Raw genomic sequence first — 21,725 nt, 5'->3', positions numbered from 1 at the left:
TATTGTATATATTAAACATAAATCAAACTTGCTGTGTTCATTAACTTTCTCTTCCACAATATTACCTCTTATGTCTTTGAGAATATAAGTTGGGTCTTTATTGCAGCTGCCGCGACCCGCACCATCTTCACTTGTGAAGTTGATGAAGTGAGGCTTTAAAGCCTAATGCCTTGGTGTGCTCTATGTAAATTGCTGTGAATGTGTGTCAGCTAAATGCTTCCAATGTAAAATGAGATTGGATTGAAAACAGCTAATAGAGCTGCGCCTGTGATTAGCCTCGGAGCTGCTGCAGTGAGCTGTGGTGCTGGTTTGTATCAGCAGGGTCCCGCTGGCTCTGTTTGCCTGCTGACATGATAGCGTTTCCTACAGGAAATACCCTAATTAATTGTTGTCATTATGTGTGTTTTTTTTCCCCTACCTGCAGTCAGTTCTCATTTCCTGTCACCACTCACATCACATCTCTGTCTGCTCCATTTTCATCTCTTAGACCACCATCCATTTTTGTTTTTAATTTCTTTCTGTCTCTGCGTGATTGTAAACCTTCATAAGTTCCTCTGGATCGCTTCTTGGAATTTGTATTTTTCTCAGTTGCTCATTTCTTTTATTCCTCCTTTGAAATTATACAAATTCTTGCCGTGGATGTTGGGAAACATGAGGTTTATTTTGGAGGCAAAGCTGTTTGGAGCTTCAACAAAATCAGTGCCTGTTGGCTCCGGCAGAAGAAAAAGAGTGGGATCTCTTTTCAGCACCGATGAGACATTCAACGGACTCAGATGGAAAATAAGTCGAGATATTTTCTGAATTCCCTCTGTCTTGCTGCAGTTGGTTTAAACTGAACACTTGAAATAAATATCTAGTTGTATAGTGTTGTAGTTTTGCTCTTGTGATTTCAGCATTTTTACATTAGATAAAGTGGAAAAATTAGAGATTTTCTGTTTTTATAGTTTTGTAAACTTTCCGCTGCAGAAAAGAGGCAGCAATTTTTGACTTGCTCTTTGATAAATTCAATCAATACATGTTTCCACCTGACAAAATAATAGTTCTTTAGCCCAGAATTGTAAAGTTATTTTTGTGGCATCATGGCTACACAATGGAGAAAATTAAACCTTGACAGAGAAAAATGAGAAGTGTATGTAAGCACCATAAGATTACCACGAAACAAGGCAGAAGATCCTGGATGTGTGTGCTGGTCTGGGGTGTTTAAGGATGGAGTTTGCATGTTCTACCTGTGCTTCCATTGGCTCTCTCTGGGTACTTCAGGAGTCCAAAAATATTACAGTCAGGTTATTGGTCTCTCTAAATTGCCTTTACTTGTGAGTGTGTGAATGGTGTTTGTCTTGTGTCTTTGTGTTGCCTTGTCCAGGGTGTATCCCGACTCTTTCCCAATAACTGCTCTAGAGAAACACAAGCTCCTCTGCGACCCACAGCTGACCAACAGATAATGGATGGCTGGATGGAATTATCATTTTTAGCCAAACTTATTAAAACCCAATAATATTGTGGCAGATCCAAAGAGAACTACAGGTTACAGGACCCCTGGACAAAGCTTGTCTTTTTTTATATAATAATAATAATAATAATAATAATAATAATATTCAAAGGGGAATTGGCTACATTATGAAGTGGCTGTGTTTTGCTGCAGAGGGAATAGCTATGCTTTGGCAAATTGCACCCTGAGGAACATTACCTGGAAGTATTGAAGCAACATCTTAATGCATCAACGGGTAAATTAATGCTTAGGCACAACTGGGTTCTCCAAATGACTTTAAGAATTACGTCAGCTTTGCTACAAAGTGGCCTAAGAAGGATAACGTAAATATTTTGGAGTGACCATCACAAAGTTCGGATCTCAGTCTCAACGTAGGCTAAAAGAACCTGATTCTTTCAGACTATTAGAAATGGGCAATAACTTCAGAAAATCTCATGGAAAGATACCTAAACATTTGACCCAAGTTATTATTTTTTAAATCAAATATTACCAGAAGTCAAACAGATGTATTTAAATTCCTATCTTTGAAGAAAATTACCAAACAACTTCTTATTTTGGCACTTAGCGAAGAGAAATTATAAAACTAAAAACCTTCATCTGTCTTAATGTCAGATAGTGAGAAAAACTGTTATGTATTATTATGTACAAAAAAAAAGCAACTATCAACTGTGTGTTTTCCATTTTGGATTTTTTTTTACACCTTTTTACCCTTTTATCTGACATTTAACTTTGTTTGTGAGTCAAGCATGTGTGAAGTTTTCAACTGAGCAACAAATTTCGTACCATCCTTGTTAATATCCAAGTCTGTTCAATAAAGTGGGTGACATCACTGCTTAAATAATACGTGATATGCCACAGTGCTAGCGTATATGGTATATATGAGTAATCGGTAGTAATGGCGCTTCCATTTGTCTTGAAGGTGGCGGTACAGGCAGCCAGCAGACCATTCTCCATGAGGAGCAGTGGAAGATGCCGGCTCTGCCAGCACTGCTGCTGTCGATTTATGTTGTCGTCCTGCTGCTGACTATGGCGCCTCTCTTCTTCAGCCAGGCCAACACCCTATCTGCCGTCCGGATGGGTGAGTACAGCAACAAATGTTTGGTTTCAACAGTGTCTTTATGCAAGATGAACCTTTGAACAAAACTCTCCTCACTGCTAATTTACATAAACGTCGTAACTTTACTGATCACTCTTTGTTGAGATTTATGCTCAGAAATTCTTACTTTTTGTTTGAAGAAAGAAAGGACGGTTTAGTTTGACAAGGTGGGATTGAATAGTAAGGTGTACCAGCAGTTAATAGGAGATTTCAGATGCAGGTGGTTGAACACTGTCTGGAGGTTGCATTGTTTTATGATCCAGCAAAACTTGAGGAAAGATGTGGTATTAAAAATGGGTAATTTATATCTTGTTGCTTAAATATGTGACAATCTGTATCACTGCATACCTCCAAGGATTCAGTTAACAATGGGAACTGACTATACCTGATAAAAAGCATTCTTCTGGGGGTGCTGTGGTGGCGAAGGGGTTAACCACGTTATTAAAGTATTTTGTAGACACCTACGAACTTTATCCTTTGTAAATATAAAAGAGAGATATCTACTCTACTGACATTCCACCTAAAGGAACCTTATAGCAAACGCTTTTAGACCCCCAGGATGGCATCAGTTGTTCTGTGCTCAAGCACTTTGTTGGACAAAAAGGAGCTTAAGCTTCATAAGGAGGGCTGGCACAGTGTCACAGCTGATCTTCTGTATGTGGGATGTCATTTCTGCCTCAGAATAGGATGATTGACAATATTTCGTAAATGAACAGTCACCACTGCTTGATCAAATGAGTCAGTTTCTGTGAAAAAACACATGTATACATTCTGAAATCCACCTTTTGACTGTGGTTTTAGTATTTTAAGGGATTTGAATATCTCAATATCTCGTTGATGCTTTATGTCGTAGAACTACAAAAACAAACAAGAAGATGGGGAACTACAAAGAAAAGTTGGAAAAAAACACTCTGAAAGCCATAGCTTTCAAACTATATCAACTAAAAGAGAAGCAATCGTACTCTACAGTGATGGTCAGCAACTCCAACCCATCTGAATCAGATGAATGATTAATGACCAGGCATTTGCTAAACTTTCTAACATGCTGAGGAGGTATTTCATCTTTTTTTTTTATCCAGATGTGTTTGTTTATTCAGTAAACCAAATAAAGCACCCTGCATATAGAAGTGCTTTGCAGGTGGATGTGTTCTTGAAATGAATGGGACGGCCCACAGACAAAGTCAATCATTACTAATACAACAGCAAACAAAGGCAGCATCTGAATCATCAGTGACTGAAGTTTCAAAAACACCGGGATCAGTGAAGCCAAAACAGCTCTGTTACATTTACTTCATCCATTTCTTAATGAAGCATCTGGTTGTTTTTATCCATGTCTGTCGTCAGCTTAGCTGGCTGCTGTTCATCTTTCGATGTGTAGGCATGTGGTGGTTTCCAGGACGTGAAAGTACAGGTCAACACCAGCCGGAACAGCTGAGAACCCTCTGTGAATAAAAGGGCTTAGAGATTATTCAAAGTGATTGCAGGTGAGGGTTAAATGTCTCCTGTAGCACTGCTGCATGAGGACACACAGAAAAATATGATCAAATCAGTCTGATATAAAGGGATCACATCGCCAGATTCAAATTCTGGATGCATTCTCAGACTCAAGTCATCATCGTTGGACAGGATGACATCAGTGTTGCATTAGTTTTAATTCTAGGTCAACTTTCCATAAAAAACAAGCACAGAATTGGCTGAATGGTGGGAAATGACGGCATGTCCTGGTCGGGGAAAAGGGACACTCTGCAGTTATTGTAGATCTAAATTGGGGGAAAACAGATTTCAGATTGCCTGGCACAGCATATGTATGTCAGATTACTCAATTCATTGAGGGACTATTCATTAGGATTATTTGATTACCAAAATGTTTGATAGCTGCCGTCTTGCTTTTCTCCCATCTTTTTAACTGGATTTTGCTGATAAAAATATGCATGTCCTCTGGATCACCTCTGATTATTCCACCCTCTTCTACTCATTACAGTTGTTCTGTTTTGCCACTGGTGTATCCCTCCCATTTTGATTCCTCTCACACAAACACGGCTTTGTTTCTGTATTTAAAAATCCCTCATGGCCTCCCTTTGGATTCGTGCTTCTTTTTCTTGTTCCCTTCACATTTTTTTTTTTTTTTCACTTCGTGTTGGATAATTTGCAAAAAGAAATAAACTCCAGCAGAAAAAAATATGGTGACTTCCCTTCACCGTTCCAGGACCAGAGTGGATCCCTGGGGTCATGACCTTTTATTTCTCATCCTCACATCATCCAGTGGTAGAAGATTAACTTTCATAAAAGCAGAGCCTTAATATTGAACTTAAACGTTCAGCACTCCTGCTCTCTGATTGGATCTTTCTCCTCTTCTAATCCCAACCTTGATGACCTCATGTTCAAATCCCTTTTACTTTAAACTTGAAGACTGTCAGGCACTTACATACATGCTGCCGTGAGAATCGGGTCACACGGTGGTTTGTCACGGCTCACCTTTCACTCCTCCTTTAATACAAGCTGAGTGCTAAACGCTCACTCTCAGCTGACACGTTATGTGTGTGATATGGCTCTCTTTCATGGAATTTCAGGCATCTTAGGATGAGCTTCAGAAAATGAAGCGGAAACCAAAAGCTAACCTTCACAGATAATATGACAGAGAAGTTAAATCAACATAGTCCTGTTGACAATGTGGCCTTGTTTAATCAAGCACCAAATATGAATAACCACTTTTTTGGGGTGGGGGTGGGGGACACCTAGACATGATCACCAGCAGCTCTGTATAATCAAGTAATTGGTTAAACAGAATGTCGCTCTGATCTGAGCCATGTCAAGAACAGATGAGAATGTTGAAACATTTTTACCCCACTTCACTGTCTCTCTCTATTCTTGTCTTTTGTATTTATCTGCAATTTTACTTTCAGAAGACCATATTTATAGTCTGGTGCAAGAACAACTGTGACTAGACTTAAAGTAAGAGTAAATGCCTCACATATATGATGTGGTGTTTATTTCAGTGAGCAGCTAGAGGAATAGCAGATACAAACAGAGCAGGCTGTACATTAGTAAAACAAGATCTTTGAGTTTTTCACTCTCTAAACGAAAAGGTAAGTTTGTCAGAGTTTATGTATTGCTCCTTTGTTTCCATTGCATTTCTCTCATCAGGTGTAGAAAAATTTACTTTGGTTGCACTCCAATACGCTGAGCTTTGAGCAAAATTTCAAGGTTAATTACTCAGTGGGTGGAAAATCAAAAAAGGCTGTGTCAAAGTGTTTCAGTAATTGAAGGACTCCTGTTGTGGTTTATGCTGGAAGCCAGATTTAGCTGATGTTGTGGCAGGTAACCAAACATCAAGCAGTAACAAGGAGACATACTTTTATTCTAAGACCTTCTTGGTTGCTAGGCAATGGTTTCGTTAACAAAAGCAGCAGTAGGCTCGTGTTTATTATTTTCAGATTTTATGTATATTTTTGGTGCTTTTATATTCTTACGTGCGGTACCATGCACAAATCTTCAGTCTGCCCTTAAATTGTTTTGCTGATAAGAATCCAGACTTTTCTGTAATCTCTCTCTGTAATAGTTTAAAGTGGTCTTGATCAGTTGTTCCCCTTGGTGTCTGACAGAGTTCTAGAGGGTATTTTTTGGTACTTTTCAGTCCGGTAGGCGGCTATTGGAAGAGGATGTTTTGTTCATTAAGGTTCTTAGCACTAATCTATGAATCACTGAAGCACAAAAAGATTCAGTGAACTGCAACAGAAAAGACGGACTACTGTTGTCAGAACATAGCAGATAACTTCACTAAAAACCAATTTTCTGAACTGGGCTTTTAGCATTGCACTTTCCCTTTCAGAGGAATTCATAAAAAAATATCCAAAATAACCTTGGCAAAAAAGTGATTAGCAAATTTGTAATGTTTTTTTTATAACATTTAGGAATTGATATTTTGATTCTTACCGAAATATGAAAACTGATGAGTGAATAAATAGTCATTTGGTTTAAAATCACCATTATATTTTATTCTGAGTAGCATAAAATTGAGTTAAACTATTTTCCTGTTTTACAGCTGGAGTGAAATCTTTATAGTTTTCAAACTACCAGCCTGACTTTCAACATAATAAATCCAAATGAAGCAAATTTATCTTACTTTAGGGAAAAATTACTTGCCAGTCATCTTAGCAATCATTACGTTTTGCATTTTGTGCTGTACAAAAAACAATGTATTGAAATATTTGTTGAATTTTAAAATTTGGTCTCAGAAGAACTGTCCTTGTCTCCAACACCAGTGTTGACCGATAAATTAGGCCACATATCATCTTTTTCTTTAATTCAGGATAATAAACAAAGACTTCAGCAAGATATATTAAAAAACACATGGATATTTACAGAACATATCTAGAAATTTGATCTTTACAAAAACTTTTGATGAATGTACCTGTTAGGCGAGTGCGATGGTTAAAGCTGATTTTTTGAGAAACTCCAAAATTGACTTCAAATGACAGTCCACAAATTCCTGTTTAGGTATCTGTAAACACAACATCTAAAAATACCATCCATGCTATACAAAGATCATGCTGACAGTTTTTAATAGCCTGTGGGTTTTCATCAAATCCCCATGTTATATCTAATTTGTGGCAACAAACCACTAAAAGACATTAACCGGCGCACACTATGAACAACAACGTACCGTCTACTAATTAATCACTTATGCACAGTGTCATTGTCATGTAGAGAAATGACCCAGATTAAATCAGAGACGGTTCCTATAATTAGTGGAACTGTGTGTTTACGTTGCAGGTCTCCGACTGCGCTGCTGCACCAGCTAACAGATCAATAGGTGTCTGTGCCAATTAGCGTTCAGAGAAACAGGAGTCTCCATTATCACAGTTGCAGTTGTCACTGAGCTGTTGATTTAGACAGTGCATTCACCATATACAAAGATAAAAACCTACTGACAGGATATCCACAGTGACCTGTAGGAGAGTTCACACAGCTCAACTACGAAACTTAAATGTATTTCAGCACTGTTTCATGTGACACAGAAACACAAGGTAGCATATCGATTTTGAAGCGCAAGTAAAGGCATACAATGTTTTTAATAATGTTCAATAATAGATATTCGCACAATTCCAGCTGTAAGTCCTTTAGAATGTGTGTCGACCAGCTTTGGGAACCCAGATACTCTTGAAAATTAGCTTAAGTTAAGTTAGACTGACTGAAAGTTCGGTTCGTTTAGGGATCTATGAATCAAAGTCTAGGTCATTAAAGTGAACTCTGGTGCAATTTCAATGTATATGTGAATGCCAAGCGGATGGAAGATCACTTCAAAAGCAAGAAGGGGATTAACATGCAGTGCATTGTGGGTAAACACCACCAAAGCAGCACTGGTGGGTAGAGATCAGGTATATTTTTCTACTCTGTATATTACATGCTGAATCAAAATAAGACCATGATGGTAAGCTCTACAGGGATTGGATAGTAAGTGAAAAAATAAACAGATTAAGATAAGTTGGTTGCTGGGAGGAATCTTTCCAAAGCCCTCAAAGACATTCATCATTGCTGAGAACAAGAAATGATTTTACTCAAAGTCACAGGACTGCGTGGCAGAGCTTACACATAGCTAGATAAAATTCAGAATAAGAATTTATTTTGAATCAAGGGGGACGGACAGACAGAACCTCTTTGCTCACTCCCTAAAGGAGAATAACTTCTCCAGTGTCGCATTTCTCCAAGTAAATAAAATTCTGTGACAGAAAAGTTAGAAAAAAATCAATGTAGGACCATGAACTTGTGGTGATACGCTCTTAGAAACATGAGTGAAAAGTCATCCAGTCTTCCTCCAACAGGGCACTGGCCACCAGAGGATTGCAGCAGCGCTGTAATCCTGACTGCAGGCCAGCGGGGCGATCTGTTGTTTTTATTCATCTTTTTGTCCTGTCGTGTTGAATCTGTCCGGCTAACTGTAGCCTCCAGAGTCCGTACTTCTACTCTCATAACAGGTATTGTCAACAATATGAATCTCAGTAGAAGAATGTGACAATAAAACCTGCTAGTCAATTTTTAGAGAAGGTACACTGCCTCCAGGGGTTAAATAAAATCAGTCTGCAGCACTCCTTTTGCCTTGATAAAAGGAGTTATTTTATCATGTCTCGAGGTAAATTGTGGGTCTGTCACTTTGACTTGATCTAAACAGTCTTGTTTTATAAAAACAACACGAGGCTTCTGTCCCACCAGGGAGGAAGAAGGGAGTGAAGATGTTTTGTCAATGGGATAAGAAGCGAAATTCAAACATTAGTTCATATTGAATTTGGAGGAATCTTGTTTTGCTTCCAGAAGGAAATATATGGAAAATACAATGAGAACTGCTAAATGGGGTAAGTGTTTTCACCACTAGTTGCAACAAACGGGGATATGGAAGCAATAGGGGAATCCTAGTAACTCAAGAAATACTGGCACTGTGCAAAAAAAATACATTCAATTCCAAGAACAAAAAAAAAAAAAAAAAAAACAAGTTCGATATTTTTACACTCAGTTATGTTTTTCATCTTTTGAGGTCTGAATAGGAGGGGAAAATGCATTGATGTTGGTGGAGCTGGTGCTGTATCCACAAAATGACTGCGATTTATCACACGGGAAATTGCCCATGTCAAAGTAAAGTGTTTTTGGGGAGATGGAAATACCGAATTTATCATTTAGTCTGCCGCTTCAATAACTCTCATCCTTTGGCAAATAAAATATATTTTTCCAAGTCTGATACTGTATGTGCCATATGTGAACAAAGGGGATTTAATCAGATTTTGTAGCTTTTTGGACATAAGTCTGCCAATCATAGTTTGGACATATTCATCTATCTTGTTACTAAAATGATATATGCATCATCTTGAGTTAAACCAAGATGATATGTTTATCTTCTTGGTGACATTGTCATTGTTACTGCTGGTTGATGTTGCACCTGGTTTCTCATGCTAGCTCTTAGTTGTGTGTCCCCTTTTTTATTGTTTAATTCTGCTGTCTCCTGTATTACATGTGTATATATGTATATATATATATGTACAGTCTGCCTTCTGTCATCTGAAGAACATTTCCAGGATTAAAGGGCCAATGTCCATAGTTTAGCAGAACTCTGGCACATACCAAAAAAGCAAAATCTAGTTCTTCTGAAAACAGATATTAGTCCACTTGCCAGTAAACCTTGATGTAGTTGAGTCATAAAGTGAGGAAGCAAACAGACTAGCTGCAAACCAAAACAATAGATAAACTACAGGGAGGAAGCACCATATTGCAATAACCCGCTCTGGAAAATGCCCAGTAGCTTTCTGTCTTGCCTACTTCTCATTCTGGGCAGCTTTTTGTGATAGAGCCTCAAACTGCATCTGCAGTTGTTAGAACTGCATGTTGCTGTCCAGGCTGTTTGGTTCACTTTCAAAAATGTAGTGTAAAATTGAGTTAAACCAAGTAATGATGTGACATTTTTTTTGCCACTGCTTGCCCAACTGAAGTACTGCAAGTTCCCCAGACTATCCTGGTGTGAAAGCACCTTCAGAAGAAACCGCAAATTTTAAATTGAGCTGAAATAGACACAAATGCATAAAACATTGAGTTGGCCTGTATGATGACACCTTCTTTTTCATGATCTGCTCTGCTACCTTTTGTGCACCTCGGTCATCTAAGTGTGGACTTATCACAACATACATACAGCACTAGAACCCAAAGCAAACCTTCAACTCTTTAACAACCTAACGAAGGACAGTGACTATTATTCACTATATATATGTCTTTGAATATATATATTCAAAGACATATATTCCTAAGACAGTGAATTCTATATTCACTGTCTGTTTTGTTCAGACAGTGAATATAGAATGACTAAACTATGTAACTTAATATATTATTCAACAGAAATTCTGATTATCAGAAGGTTTAAATCTTTCAATTTCTTGCACACTTTTCAATAGAAATATGCACTGAAAAGACGAGGCTTAGCTTTACTGATTTGCCTTATTTATAGAAACAAATAACACTTTTATACACAAAATCTCCTAAATTCTGAAGGCAAACTAAACTTTGTACCTTATTTTGTTTTACTTTCTTCCCCTACTTGTACAAGTACAATACCTTAGGCAGAAAAATGTGTCTTCTGAAAAGCATATTCATAAGAATTGAGAAGTCCCTGCACACCTTTCATTATAATGGATGATAATGGTCCAGCACTGCTCTTCTCCCACACTTTTTATTCATGCTTTTTCTGTCTCCCGCTGGTAGCCTGTTAACGAGCACCAGTGAGCTAGAAATAAAGATGGTCTGGCTGTGCTTCTCACATTACTGAAAAACAATGAGGCAGGAGACTGACTGCACTCCAAAACCTTAAGGATAAAGTTCAAGTGCTTGACCTTTCTCTGATTGCTTGTTTTCTGCTTTGTCTGTCTTCCCAGTAGTTCTAACTGGCTGCAGTGTATGCATTTATATTGTAGGAACATGAATCCAGTCACATAGTGAAGACTTGCTGGAAAAAGAAAAAGAAGTAATTTTAATAACTCATTGAATTTTAAAGACTTTGAGGTTATCTGTCTTGAGTTGTTTGAGTGCTGATGTGGATGTGGTCTCAGTGACCGGAGGAAGAACTGGGTACTGTGTAAACAGAGAGAGTGTCTCAACACTGTTGTACTTCTTAAAGGGAATTTTTTTATCTGTTGATTCATCTTCAACCTCTTCTTTTTTTTTTTACTCCCTCTTCCTTTGCTAAGTGTGCGACTTTCTGAGAAAAGTACTGAACTTTTCTATTGAGCTCCTTGTGGGTCCTCTACAAATGTCATCAAGAATATCTTGCAGTCGAAAAGTAAGTCTCAAAACTCTGAGATTTCTGTAAGAATACCAGTGTGTCTTAAAAAGTTATGCTTGAGATGGCAGGTTAGTGGCAATTATTTACACTTCATTTAAAACATTTAAATCAAGCAGAATCTTTAACAAACACTCACCAGGCATGTTAATATGTCCATCTCGCCAGTTTGCACCACAAATCTGGAACAAATTATTGGAAAACTGGAAAACAGCCGAAACACTGAGTTCCTTTTAAATCAAGTCTAAAAACCCACCTGTTTGCTTTTGAAACAATATAAATGAAACATTAATCAACAATTTGCTGTGTAACAATTGCAATTACAATGCCAATACAATGTGACCGTGTTCTATATCTTTGTAGTTTTTCTGTGTGTCTGTTTTTTATGATATAAAGCACTTTGAACTGCTTTGTTGCTGAAATGTGCAACACAAATAAACTTGATTAATTGATTGATTTGAATTTTCGAACTGCCATCTTTTTTTTGCAGCAATAATTCACTGAGGTGTTGGAAATGTTTCTCAGATTTATGTCCATATTGATATGGCATATTTGTAAGCTGCATAAAAACAATGTGACTTTTTCATCTGTGGGACCAGTTCCTTTGTTTTCCTCATTTTGATCAGAAGGTAGTTCTGTCCATTGCCTGTACTCTGAGGCAGCGTCCCTTTCCACCATGGCAGAAGATCACACATAACTCCAGGTTCAGCATCTTGTCCTGGATTTGACAGTAAATTTTAGAATTCATTTTAAGATTTTAATCTTCACTTAGCGCTTACTTCCTGGTTCCAGCCCCCCTGTATATTCCTGACCTGCTGGAACCTCATTCTTTTTCCTGTGTACTGGTGTCCACTTGTCAGAATTTATTGGTATCCCCGTTCACTCCATTTAAAACTCATGGAGACTGTATCTTTCAGGCAGCTGCACCAAGATGGTGTAAGTCACGTCCACTCCTTTTGCTTTACTCACTCTCTCTTTTAAAAAGCAACTGCAGACAGAAACACTTTAAATTAATGAACTTGATGTTTTATTTTGTATCATTGTGTTTTGTCTGTTTTTCAGGCTGTTTTACCCATGAAGCACTTCATAATTTTTATCTGTAAAAGTTGCTGTATAACTGAAATTTACTTACCACTTATTGCTGACTTATCAAAGAACTTCTGAAGATGACAGCCTGGGGAGTTGAAGGAGAGATTTGCAATGTAGATGCTGAAGAGGAAAGTTTTAAGTCACTTCTTGCATTTTTACACATGGTAGTCAAGTAGACAGCTAATTACGGCACTGAGTCTTGTCAAGTGGTTTTCAGACCTGGCGTTGCCGAGGCTTTGGCTCATGATTTATCATGACCAGGACAAAGCTTTTTCGATGATGACTCATATTCTGCCAGAGTTCATTTTCTACGGTTGCAAGAACTAAGGTCGTATATTTTTGTCATTCAAGCACTCACTGGTGGTGTCTTTTTGCTGGTATTTATATTTGAAACTTATAGCTGACACTTGGCAGGAGATCTCTTTGAAAGCTCCTCTTTCTGACAGTTGTGGGTCCTTTTGTTCCTCATAGGTGTGGGTTTCGTTAGGTTCTCAAAAAACAAAGTGTCAGTCAGGAGTTCATACCAAGTCTATTTTCTGTACTCAAGGAATTTTCCCAGGCACACGAGAAAACTCAGTGTGAACCATCTGGCTTTTTTTTAATTCCCCTGAACTGGTAAAAACCCACAACAGTCCTTTAGAGGAAGGACAAGATAAATTGCCTTCTGCTTCACTCCAAGAGTCGTTAATTATTCAAGAAACACAAATCAAATCCAGACCAAATGCCTGAGCTGCAGACTTCCTGCTTGTTATTGAGATACGGCAGCGTAGTCGCTTGACTTTTAGTTGTTTTTCTGGTGCGTCTCTCTTCCAGCTTAATGTCCACTGAATCTGTGAAGATGCACAGCAAAAAAAAATTATGATAATTTCTTAAAGTATTTTGTTTGAAATTTGTTTTTCTGTTTAAAAATGTCTTAATTGATAGAACCAAGTCATTTGCACAGCTTTACACGCTTAAATAAAGTAGGATTTTCCTTTGCATTTTGGGTATGTTGTCTATGTAGTGAAAAAACGGGTCACATTTTTTTGCATTTCCATCTGCTATCCGTGAGTGCTCTCATCCTTTGCATCTGCCCACTCCTGAAACACACACTCACGGGTTCAACATGCAAAGCAGACGAGTCAGTGGGGAGGGTGTAACCAAAATAAACATGGCAGGTGTTACTGTACACAGCCAGCGGGTACTTCTTACTTTACTGTTTCTAGTAGTAGGAAGGTTGACGATGATGAGTGGGTTTTACACGCTGCAGCTTTACATAGGCTCCTACTCTGCTCTGCTATTTGTTCAGACGCACAGAGGAGTATTAATTCTATTTTTGGTTTGGCATCATGCTTCATCTGATGCTGTCTTTTCTCCTAGGATGCAGGAGTGTTTTAACATTATAAATATTTATACCCTGTGAAAGGACACCTTGTTTTCCGAAGTGTCCAAATTGATTGCTCCTTGCAATATTGGACCCCTGAATCTGTACTATATTTAGACCGATTATACATTTTAAATCAAATTCTGATTTCATTCACTACTGGCCAGTTTCCTATGGTAGCAGCCAAGTTGGCTCTTCATTGGGAATATTGGCTTTTGGAGGACTCTAAATAATTGCATCTGTTGCAAAGACCTGTACAGCATAAGATATGCACTGCTTAAGAAGAAATAAGAGTACTTAGGTGAACTAAAATAATAAGTTAGTGATGTCAGGGATATTATCACATACCTATTTGTAGTAGTCATTTCACTAATAGCTGGGTTGACATGAAAAGCTCTCGATTAACCTGTCCGTCTAAATTTTAGCTTTCAATTGGAATTAGCTGCGTCTATTGGAGATGTTTGCTCAACCTCAGAGAACGGAGAAGATCTCGATGATCTTAGGTTTTTCTTAGTAATAAACTTGTGTCAGTGGTTGCTATATGCCAACTATTTGTATTTCTATCCTGAAAGTTTTGACTTTGATCATAAAAAACTGTTTTTTGTTGTTTTTTTTTTTTTGCATGAACTCTGTCTTAGACCAGAGGAAAGAATCATTCTCATTAGGAGCTCCTAGTGGGCCTATAGATACAATCGATTTAAATCTTTAGAGTTCTATGTTTAAGATGTAGATGTTTCTGTTTAGTTTAAGATAAAACCTGTAAAAACACAGAGATCTAACATTAATACGAAGTTAGCTTAGCTTAGTATGAGCAGAGTTCAACTCAGGTCACCCTAAAGAGTTGTGATGACAGACAGTATCTTCCCAGTAAATACTGGTGTTCTTTTAATGTAAGTGTAAAACACTCTTGGTGGCGATCAAATCAGCTGATTGGGATTTTAAGAGATTTACAAGCACTCCTTAATGTTTAAAAAAAAACTGTTGATTAAAAATAAAAACGGAGTTTATAGGACACCTATAGGACATCATGTCTATGATCCTCCACACAAACATTTATGATGACGGGTTGACACGACACTGTGAAAAAACAAATGGGATGTGACTTAAGCCCTGGCTCTACCACCAGCTCCAGTTAATCACTGAAATCCCTGCTGGTTTCAAGGCTTGAGTTCTGCTGCAATAAAAATAAAAAAAATAAAAAATAAGCAATTCTTTCACTTTAATCCTCATATGTACAAGTTTGAGACATGGGGGATTTATTATATTTTAAATATAATATTTGAGGTCTGATGAGTGGTTGAGCATTTCAGCACAGCTAAGTTCAAGTAGATTCTGCTTGAAAGAAATATTATTTTGTGAGATTTTATTAAAGCCCAAGATACATAAGGTAGTACAGAATTGTGTAATTACACATCAAATGTCTGTGCAAAAAGACTTTTCAAAGGTCGCAAGATATTTTAACAAAGATCAAATCCCCCACATCTTCCTGAAGGTGTTAAGTCCAATTAATAATCATAATATGAAACTATATAGACACATTTATTTTGATTAGATTGATTCTGTCACACCCACTGCTCTTGTCAAGCCACACTATTGAGTCCGCCCTTTTTAATTGTGTGCCAAAACTCAGACACCCTGCTAATGAATACACACTGCTCCTTCTGGTCTTCTTTCTTCCTTCAGCGGCCATTTTGGATGACCAGTCTGTGTGTGGTCGTGGTGAGCGTCTGGCTCTGGCTCTGGCCAGGGAGAACATTAACAATCAGATGGAGGATTCAGCCCAGGCCAGGGTGGAGGTGGATGTCTACGAGCTGCAGAAGGATTCCCAGTACGACACCACCGACACCAGTAAGCCCTGTCACTCTCTGATGCAGGTGACATGTTTGTACATGTGAAGCCATTCCTCGAGAGCCATGAGAAAATCAGGTTCCTTTCAGAAGTTTGGCTTACACATTGATCTTTCTAATCTCTTGAAATTGTTATTTTCTATAATAAGGCAGAATTGTGGCATGTCTTAGGTGGATAAAGAGGCCGGAGGTATTTTGTTACTGTAGATAAATATATGATACATAAGGCAAATATATAAAACCATTTTTGTTTTTGTTTTGTTTTGATTTTTTATCTAACAATTCAAAGTTAGTTTGGTGAAAAAAAATGATCGATCCGGTGCTGTAAATCGCAGAATACAGAGTCCAGTAATTCTCACCATCTCTTCATAGCTGTGTTTCAGCTGAATACTTCATGTTAAACATGCTTAAGTTTCATCCAAGACCGTTTTATGTGACTAAGTTCAATGTAACTGATTTCATTGAGAAAGATTAGTTAAATGAAAGTAATCATCCTTTTGTTTTTGTTTAAAAATAGCAAACGTAATACAAAGCATACTCTACTCAGAGCAGCTGCTATGTCAGGTTGAAGCTATTTATTGTGAACTGGTGCTATATAAATAAACTGAAGTGAATTTAATTAACTGGCTGTTGTAATATTAGACACTGACAGAGTAATTTGGCTGGAGGTGTAGGGAAAGGGAAAGAAAGCCTCCAGTGAAGTCGGGAAATGTTATGTAAGGCAAAATAGATATTATACAAAACAGATGTTTTCTTTAAACTTTGCTCTGAGGCTTACAAGCTTCCCTCTTTTTTACTGGAACAATGATCATTTAGACAAAAACTTAAATTTTAGCTCCTTCAGACTACGGGACATGTCTCCGAAAATGACTTTGCACCACATTTTGCATCACTACATGAGACACAGAATGATAACAGGACATTCCCCAGCCCTTTATACTTGTAATGCTTAACCGGGTTAACTTGGGACCTTTGGTAATTGTTTACAAGTATTGATTAGGTCCACAGTTCTTGGTTGGTTTCTTTTGATTTCCCCTTGATGTAACACCAATGTTTGAAATGTTGCCTTTATTTAACTTTAATGTTTTGAACATACACATAAAAAAGTTATATAAAAAAAAAAAAATTTGAAATATTTTTAAAGACGTAAAAATCATTGAATGGGCAAACTTTTTAATTTGAAAAAAATTAGACCATCCAAATATTTCTTACAAATATTTATAATCCTTATTTAGTAAACAGGAGAATCTTAGCCTAATTTATTTATAGAAATTGCTAAAAATGCTAATGTATTTGTATAGAGTGTATGCAATTATTTTCCAGCTTTTTGTGGAACTAGTATTTTTGTTAAGGCTTGCATTTAAATTCATGAATTGGCCCTAAGTATGAATGCTGCATAAAATTACTATAAAAAAATTCTGTCTTGGAGATATTTACCTTCCTCTGAGCTAAATGAGATTTACAAAGTACATTTTTAGTTTAAATCAAATTCACTGTCCATGTTGACTGCGTCCAGGTGGTAATCAGGACATTAAAGAACAAGTCATGGGGACAGAAGGACGCATGGCTCGTGGCGATGTTTCACCATTTCAAGGTGTAGAGCGTTGGTGTGAAGCGAGGTCGTGGCGACCTCAAAGCTTGCAGCATTCTGAATGAGCAGCTGCTGATGATGTTTATTGATTATGAACTGCCAGCGGTATGAGAGGAGACTTCCCAGAGGACAGGCAGTTAGGTTTCCTTTCAGAGTGGAGCACATAGACACACACTGACTGGTCCAAAACGACACAACATGTGCAGGGGAAACCTGGCTAATTAAACCAGAATATTGAAAGTTCTCCAGCTGTCGGTGTTACCTGGGAGCTTGAGTTCATACCTGCAGTAAAGTTGGTACGTTGGTTTAAAAATATAGAACTAAAGCTTGATAAAGAGTAAGATAAACATCACATACCTATGATGCCTCATGCGGATAATAACTGAGTCCTTTTTAGATTAAATGTCAACATTATTTATTTTTCTGGCTTAGGTGCAGCTTTACATTAATATGCAATTTTTATTCTAAGAAAGCAACCCATCCACCAAATAACATTACATGAAAGAAAAGTTAGATTGGGATAATAGACCTAGATTATTTTTGTAGGTTTATTGTGTCAATAATAAGAAGGAAGATGGTAACATTTTACCCACAGTTTATATTTTTTCTGTATTCACTATAATATTATAGTTAGAATGGCCACAGCGATGATATTCAAGTTATTCAAGATATTCACGTTAACTTTAATTGAACACTGACCTCTGTTTCTGCATCCTTTGTCCCCATTAGTGTGCCAGATCCTCCCTAAGGGCGTGGTCTCAGTGATCGGCCCTGCCTCCAGTCCCGCCTCAGGGTCCACCATCAGTCACATCTGTGGGGAGAAAGAGGTGAGCCATATCTAGCCTCAAGCCATCTGATTATGTCGGTGTATGAAGCTTCACGGGCCTATCAACTTAGAGCAGAGACTCAATCAATCCAAACAGATTGTTTCTCAATGTCAGGAAGTCGGTTCTATTTTCTTCAGAAAGTGTTTGGAAAACCATCCATAGCAAAGAGACCTGCATGTCTTCTGTCCAGTTTCATCCTCTGCATGGAAGGTTGTGTGTTCGGTAGTTTCAAACTCACTTAACACAGGTTAAAATGAATTAATTAACTCCAACATGAACAGATTCTTGTTCATTTATCATGGTTTGTATAAATTAACACAGCAGTATATTGGTTCTGACATAATTTCTAAATTAGCACAAGGATTATGCTACTGCCTGTTTTCCATTTGATTATCTCCTGTTGTCTTTGCTCGCATAAAATGTGTTTTATGATAAAACAGCTGCTATCGTTCACATATTTTAATAGTTTCATCAAAAGCAATTAAATTGTGACTGAAAAGCGCTCCACGCTTTAGTGGACCAGCAACGTTTCTGTGGTGACCTTTGACCCTCATTAAGTCAGCGCTGATGGGATTTGGTATTGGTTTCATTTTGTGGTCTATAAAACTATTATTTTACAATTCAACACACAGAGTAATACCAAATAACATACTTACATTCAAAATTACTTGGATAAAAGCATTTTTTTCTTGCACATGTGTTGATAATGAAATCAGAATACACTCAAGTCATCTGCATGTGATTTTGGTCATATAGGAGTTAACCAACTATGGCATTCTTCCCCAACAAAATATTGATTCTTTTTAAACAAACTAGCAGATAAACTCTCCAGTCACATGAATAAAACACATCCCTGGTAAATTTACTGCTTGATTCTTGAAGAAGAGTTCAAAGCCAGACGTTTTCTGCTTGCATGTTTCTTCTGACTGTAAGTAATATAAACACCTCAAAGTGCTAACTAGAATCTGACAGAGGAAGTGTGAGGAAAGCTCAAATATTAGGGTAATGGCAAGGAGGCCCTCCAATCTTGAATATCGTCACCAAAGATAAACTAAAAAAATAAGGAAAGATGCAGCAGCTGGAAAAGCTTCATCACTGCAATCCCAATCAGATCAAAACTTTTTGGTTTGTAGCAATTTAAAAGTAAAATTTCCAGGAGTCTTAATTACTTTGGTCACACGGTAAGTGGATAAGTGCACAATTTGTCCTGATTTCTAACAGCCCATTTTGGCTCTTTATAAAAACCAAGATTAGATTTTCAGCAAACTTTATAATTATCCTCATCTACTGTGTTTTTAATAACAATAATAAACGGATGAATTCATGTTCACAGTGAATCCACATCGCCACAATCTCACTCTGTATTTCCAGCCTGTAGCCATCGTCTTATCCTGAACCCTGTACCTGACATGTCTCGTACTTCTGGGTTCTAAGTTTCTTCTGTACATTATGTTTTACCGATCAGAGCAAAGCCCTGTTGAGTTAATTACAGCTTAGCTTTTAAATTGCTGTGGGTGTTAGTCAAGGCTAAAGCTCAGACATTTCTCCTGTCACTACATTCATCATTCATTACTGTAGTGAATCGTTTTTTCATCTCTCATTAATTTCTCAGTTTAATACAAACCTTCAGGTCACATCAGCCATGCTCTGGTATTTATACTATAAGATATGTAATTTAAAATGTTCGTCTATGAAGAAATGATCTTACCTGTAGTCTTTGAGTTTTCTTTTTCTTGGTTCTGCCTTTTTGAGGACACACGCTACTTACAAATTTCCTTCTGAGATGGATATTCTTTATTTGGAACAAATGTCTATGAAGTAATAAAAAACAAGAATACATATCCACACGTACCTACACCTCCAGATAAACACAGACAAGAAAACAAAAATGATGTTTTGCAACATAATTTTCAAAGACATTTTAACTGCTTCTTTGAAAAGTGAGAAGAAGTTTCTGTTTTTGTCTCTTCTTCTTTTCAAAACCAAAATAGCAGGAAAGATAAATGTGTTCTGCAGCACTTTTCAATGTTTTATTTACTTTTTAAAGCCTAGGCTTTGGTGTTCAGATTTCCTTCCTGACAGTGGATTAAGACAGAATTGCCTGTAAGTGATGACATATGATTTTGGTTGCTGTGACCTTCATTTCACTTCTCGCTTTTGCTTTCCTCCCTTCTATGTATTTCCTTCCTCATGCACAGTGTTTAGGTCTTCAGCTTGTTGCACAGCTTCTCTGTACTTCTCTCTTTGCTTTGTCTTCATCTGTCTGGATTCAGATTCCTCATGTGAAGATCGGCCCGGAAGAAACCCCAAAACTGCCATACCTGCGCTTCGCCTCGGTGACTCTCTACCCGAGTAACGAAGACCTCAGCCTGGCCATCGGATCCATCCTGCAGTCCTTTGGCTACCCAACAGCTAGCCTCATTTGTGCTAAAGCAGAGTGTGAGTTCTTTAGCAATACCCTTTTGTCTGTTTCTTATAATCCAGTCTCATTTAATTTATGACTAAAAACAACTCATTTAAGGCAACTGTGGATTTTCTGGTAATTGCATAAGTTGAATTTGAGTTTCTGGATTGTTCCTCTTATTCCTATCTCTGCTTTTCTTTCTGTCTGTTTTCTGCCACTGTGCTGGATTTAGGTGCTTGTGCTGAGCAAGTGCTTTGCATCCATCAAGGTTTTTGGTTTTCAAAGCAGTTGCTATTTCAAACTCTTTAGAGTTCACTGATGTGTCCAGACGATACGTTTATTGTGAGCTTAGGGTTTGCCAAACCTGCTGAGGCGATGAATCTGAAAGACCTTTGGAGATTTACTGTCCTGTCTGGCAGCTGGAATGTGTCCAGAAGGTTCTTCAAATCCTTACAGTCAGAGCTGATGTGAACTTGATTTGTTGCAGCACATCCTCCAGCATGATGTGGCCACTTCATGATTTGGCTCAGCTTGGACCAAAGTTGTCTTCTGACTCAGAGCAATGAGGGATTATGGAAGAAAAATTTGGACTTCGGAATTATTTACCAAAAAGTGACATACACTGGTATACTTTTTATACTTGCTTTTACTTTTTTATATCTAATTTCCTGTGTAAATGTGTTCCTACCAATGTCTCTTCAAATATCTTTAAACAACTTTAAAACAACAAAAAAACAATCATGTTAATTATTTACTAGTAAGACAGCAAATACTCACAGACATAAAGAAGGAACAAAATTTTAAAACTGTTTTGAAAGCTAGTCCATGTCTGATTTCTAAGTCTAATGACAATGGTTGCCATATGTTATAATAACGGGAAGCTTCCTAACGTTTTCATAATTGACTGCCAATTTAGAGGGCCAGCTGTTTTAATGCTTCAGAGTCGTTTAAAGGAAAAAGGCATTTCATAGAACTGATGCAAACATCTGTCACTGAAGAGCCAAACTATGATTCCCAGAGTCAAAATCCATTAGATTCCTGGATTTTAAAAAAATTGTTTTTGCAATCAGAGTTATCATGCAATTCTTAAGTTCAGAATTCACTTGTTTTTACTGATTATGACTATTTAAAGTTGGACAATTCTTGTCTTTAATGAAAAAAAAAAAAAAAATATATATATATATATATATATATATATATATATATA

General features: G+C 37.4%; 1 protein-coding gene across 1 annotated transcript in view; it reads left to right on the top strand.

The window, feature by feature from the left end:
- Positions 1-2,414: 2,414 nt before the first annotated feature.
- LOC106957463 (glutamate receptor ionotropic, kainate 5-like) overlaps positions 2,415-21,725 on the top strand; it is an 87,176-nt gene continuing 67,865 nt past the window's right edge. The window contains exons 1-4 of the mRNA XM_015048831.1: positions 2,415-2,567; positions 15,533-15,697; positions 18,017-18,114; positions 20,388-20,553. Of these exons, the coding sequence (XP_014904317.1) occupies positions 2,459-2,567; positions 15,533-15,697; positions 18,017-18,114; positions 20,388-20,553 (538 nt within the window). The 5' untranslated portion in view covers positions 2,415-2,458. The remainder of the gene's footprint in view (positions 2,568-15,532; positions 15,698-18,016; positions 18,115-20,387; positions 20,554-21,725) is intronic.

The sequence above is a fragment of the Poecilia latipinna genome, unplaced genomic scaffold (genome assembly GCF_001443285.1).
Source record: "Poecilia latipinna isolate Pla-1442-1.1 unplaced genomic scaffold, P_latipinna-1.0 Scaffold905, whole genome shotgun sequence".
NCBI lineage: Eukaryota > Metazoa > Chordata > Actinopteri > Cyprinodontiformes > Poeciliidae > Poecilia > Poecilia latipinna.
Note: the sequence above shows the minus strand (reverse complement) of the source record. Positions and strands in the feature narration are given on the sequence as shown.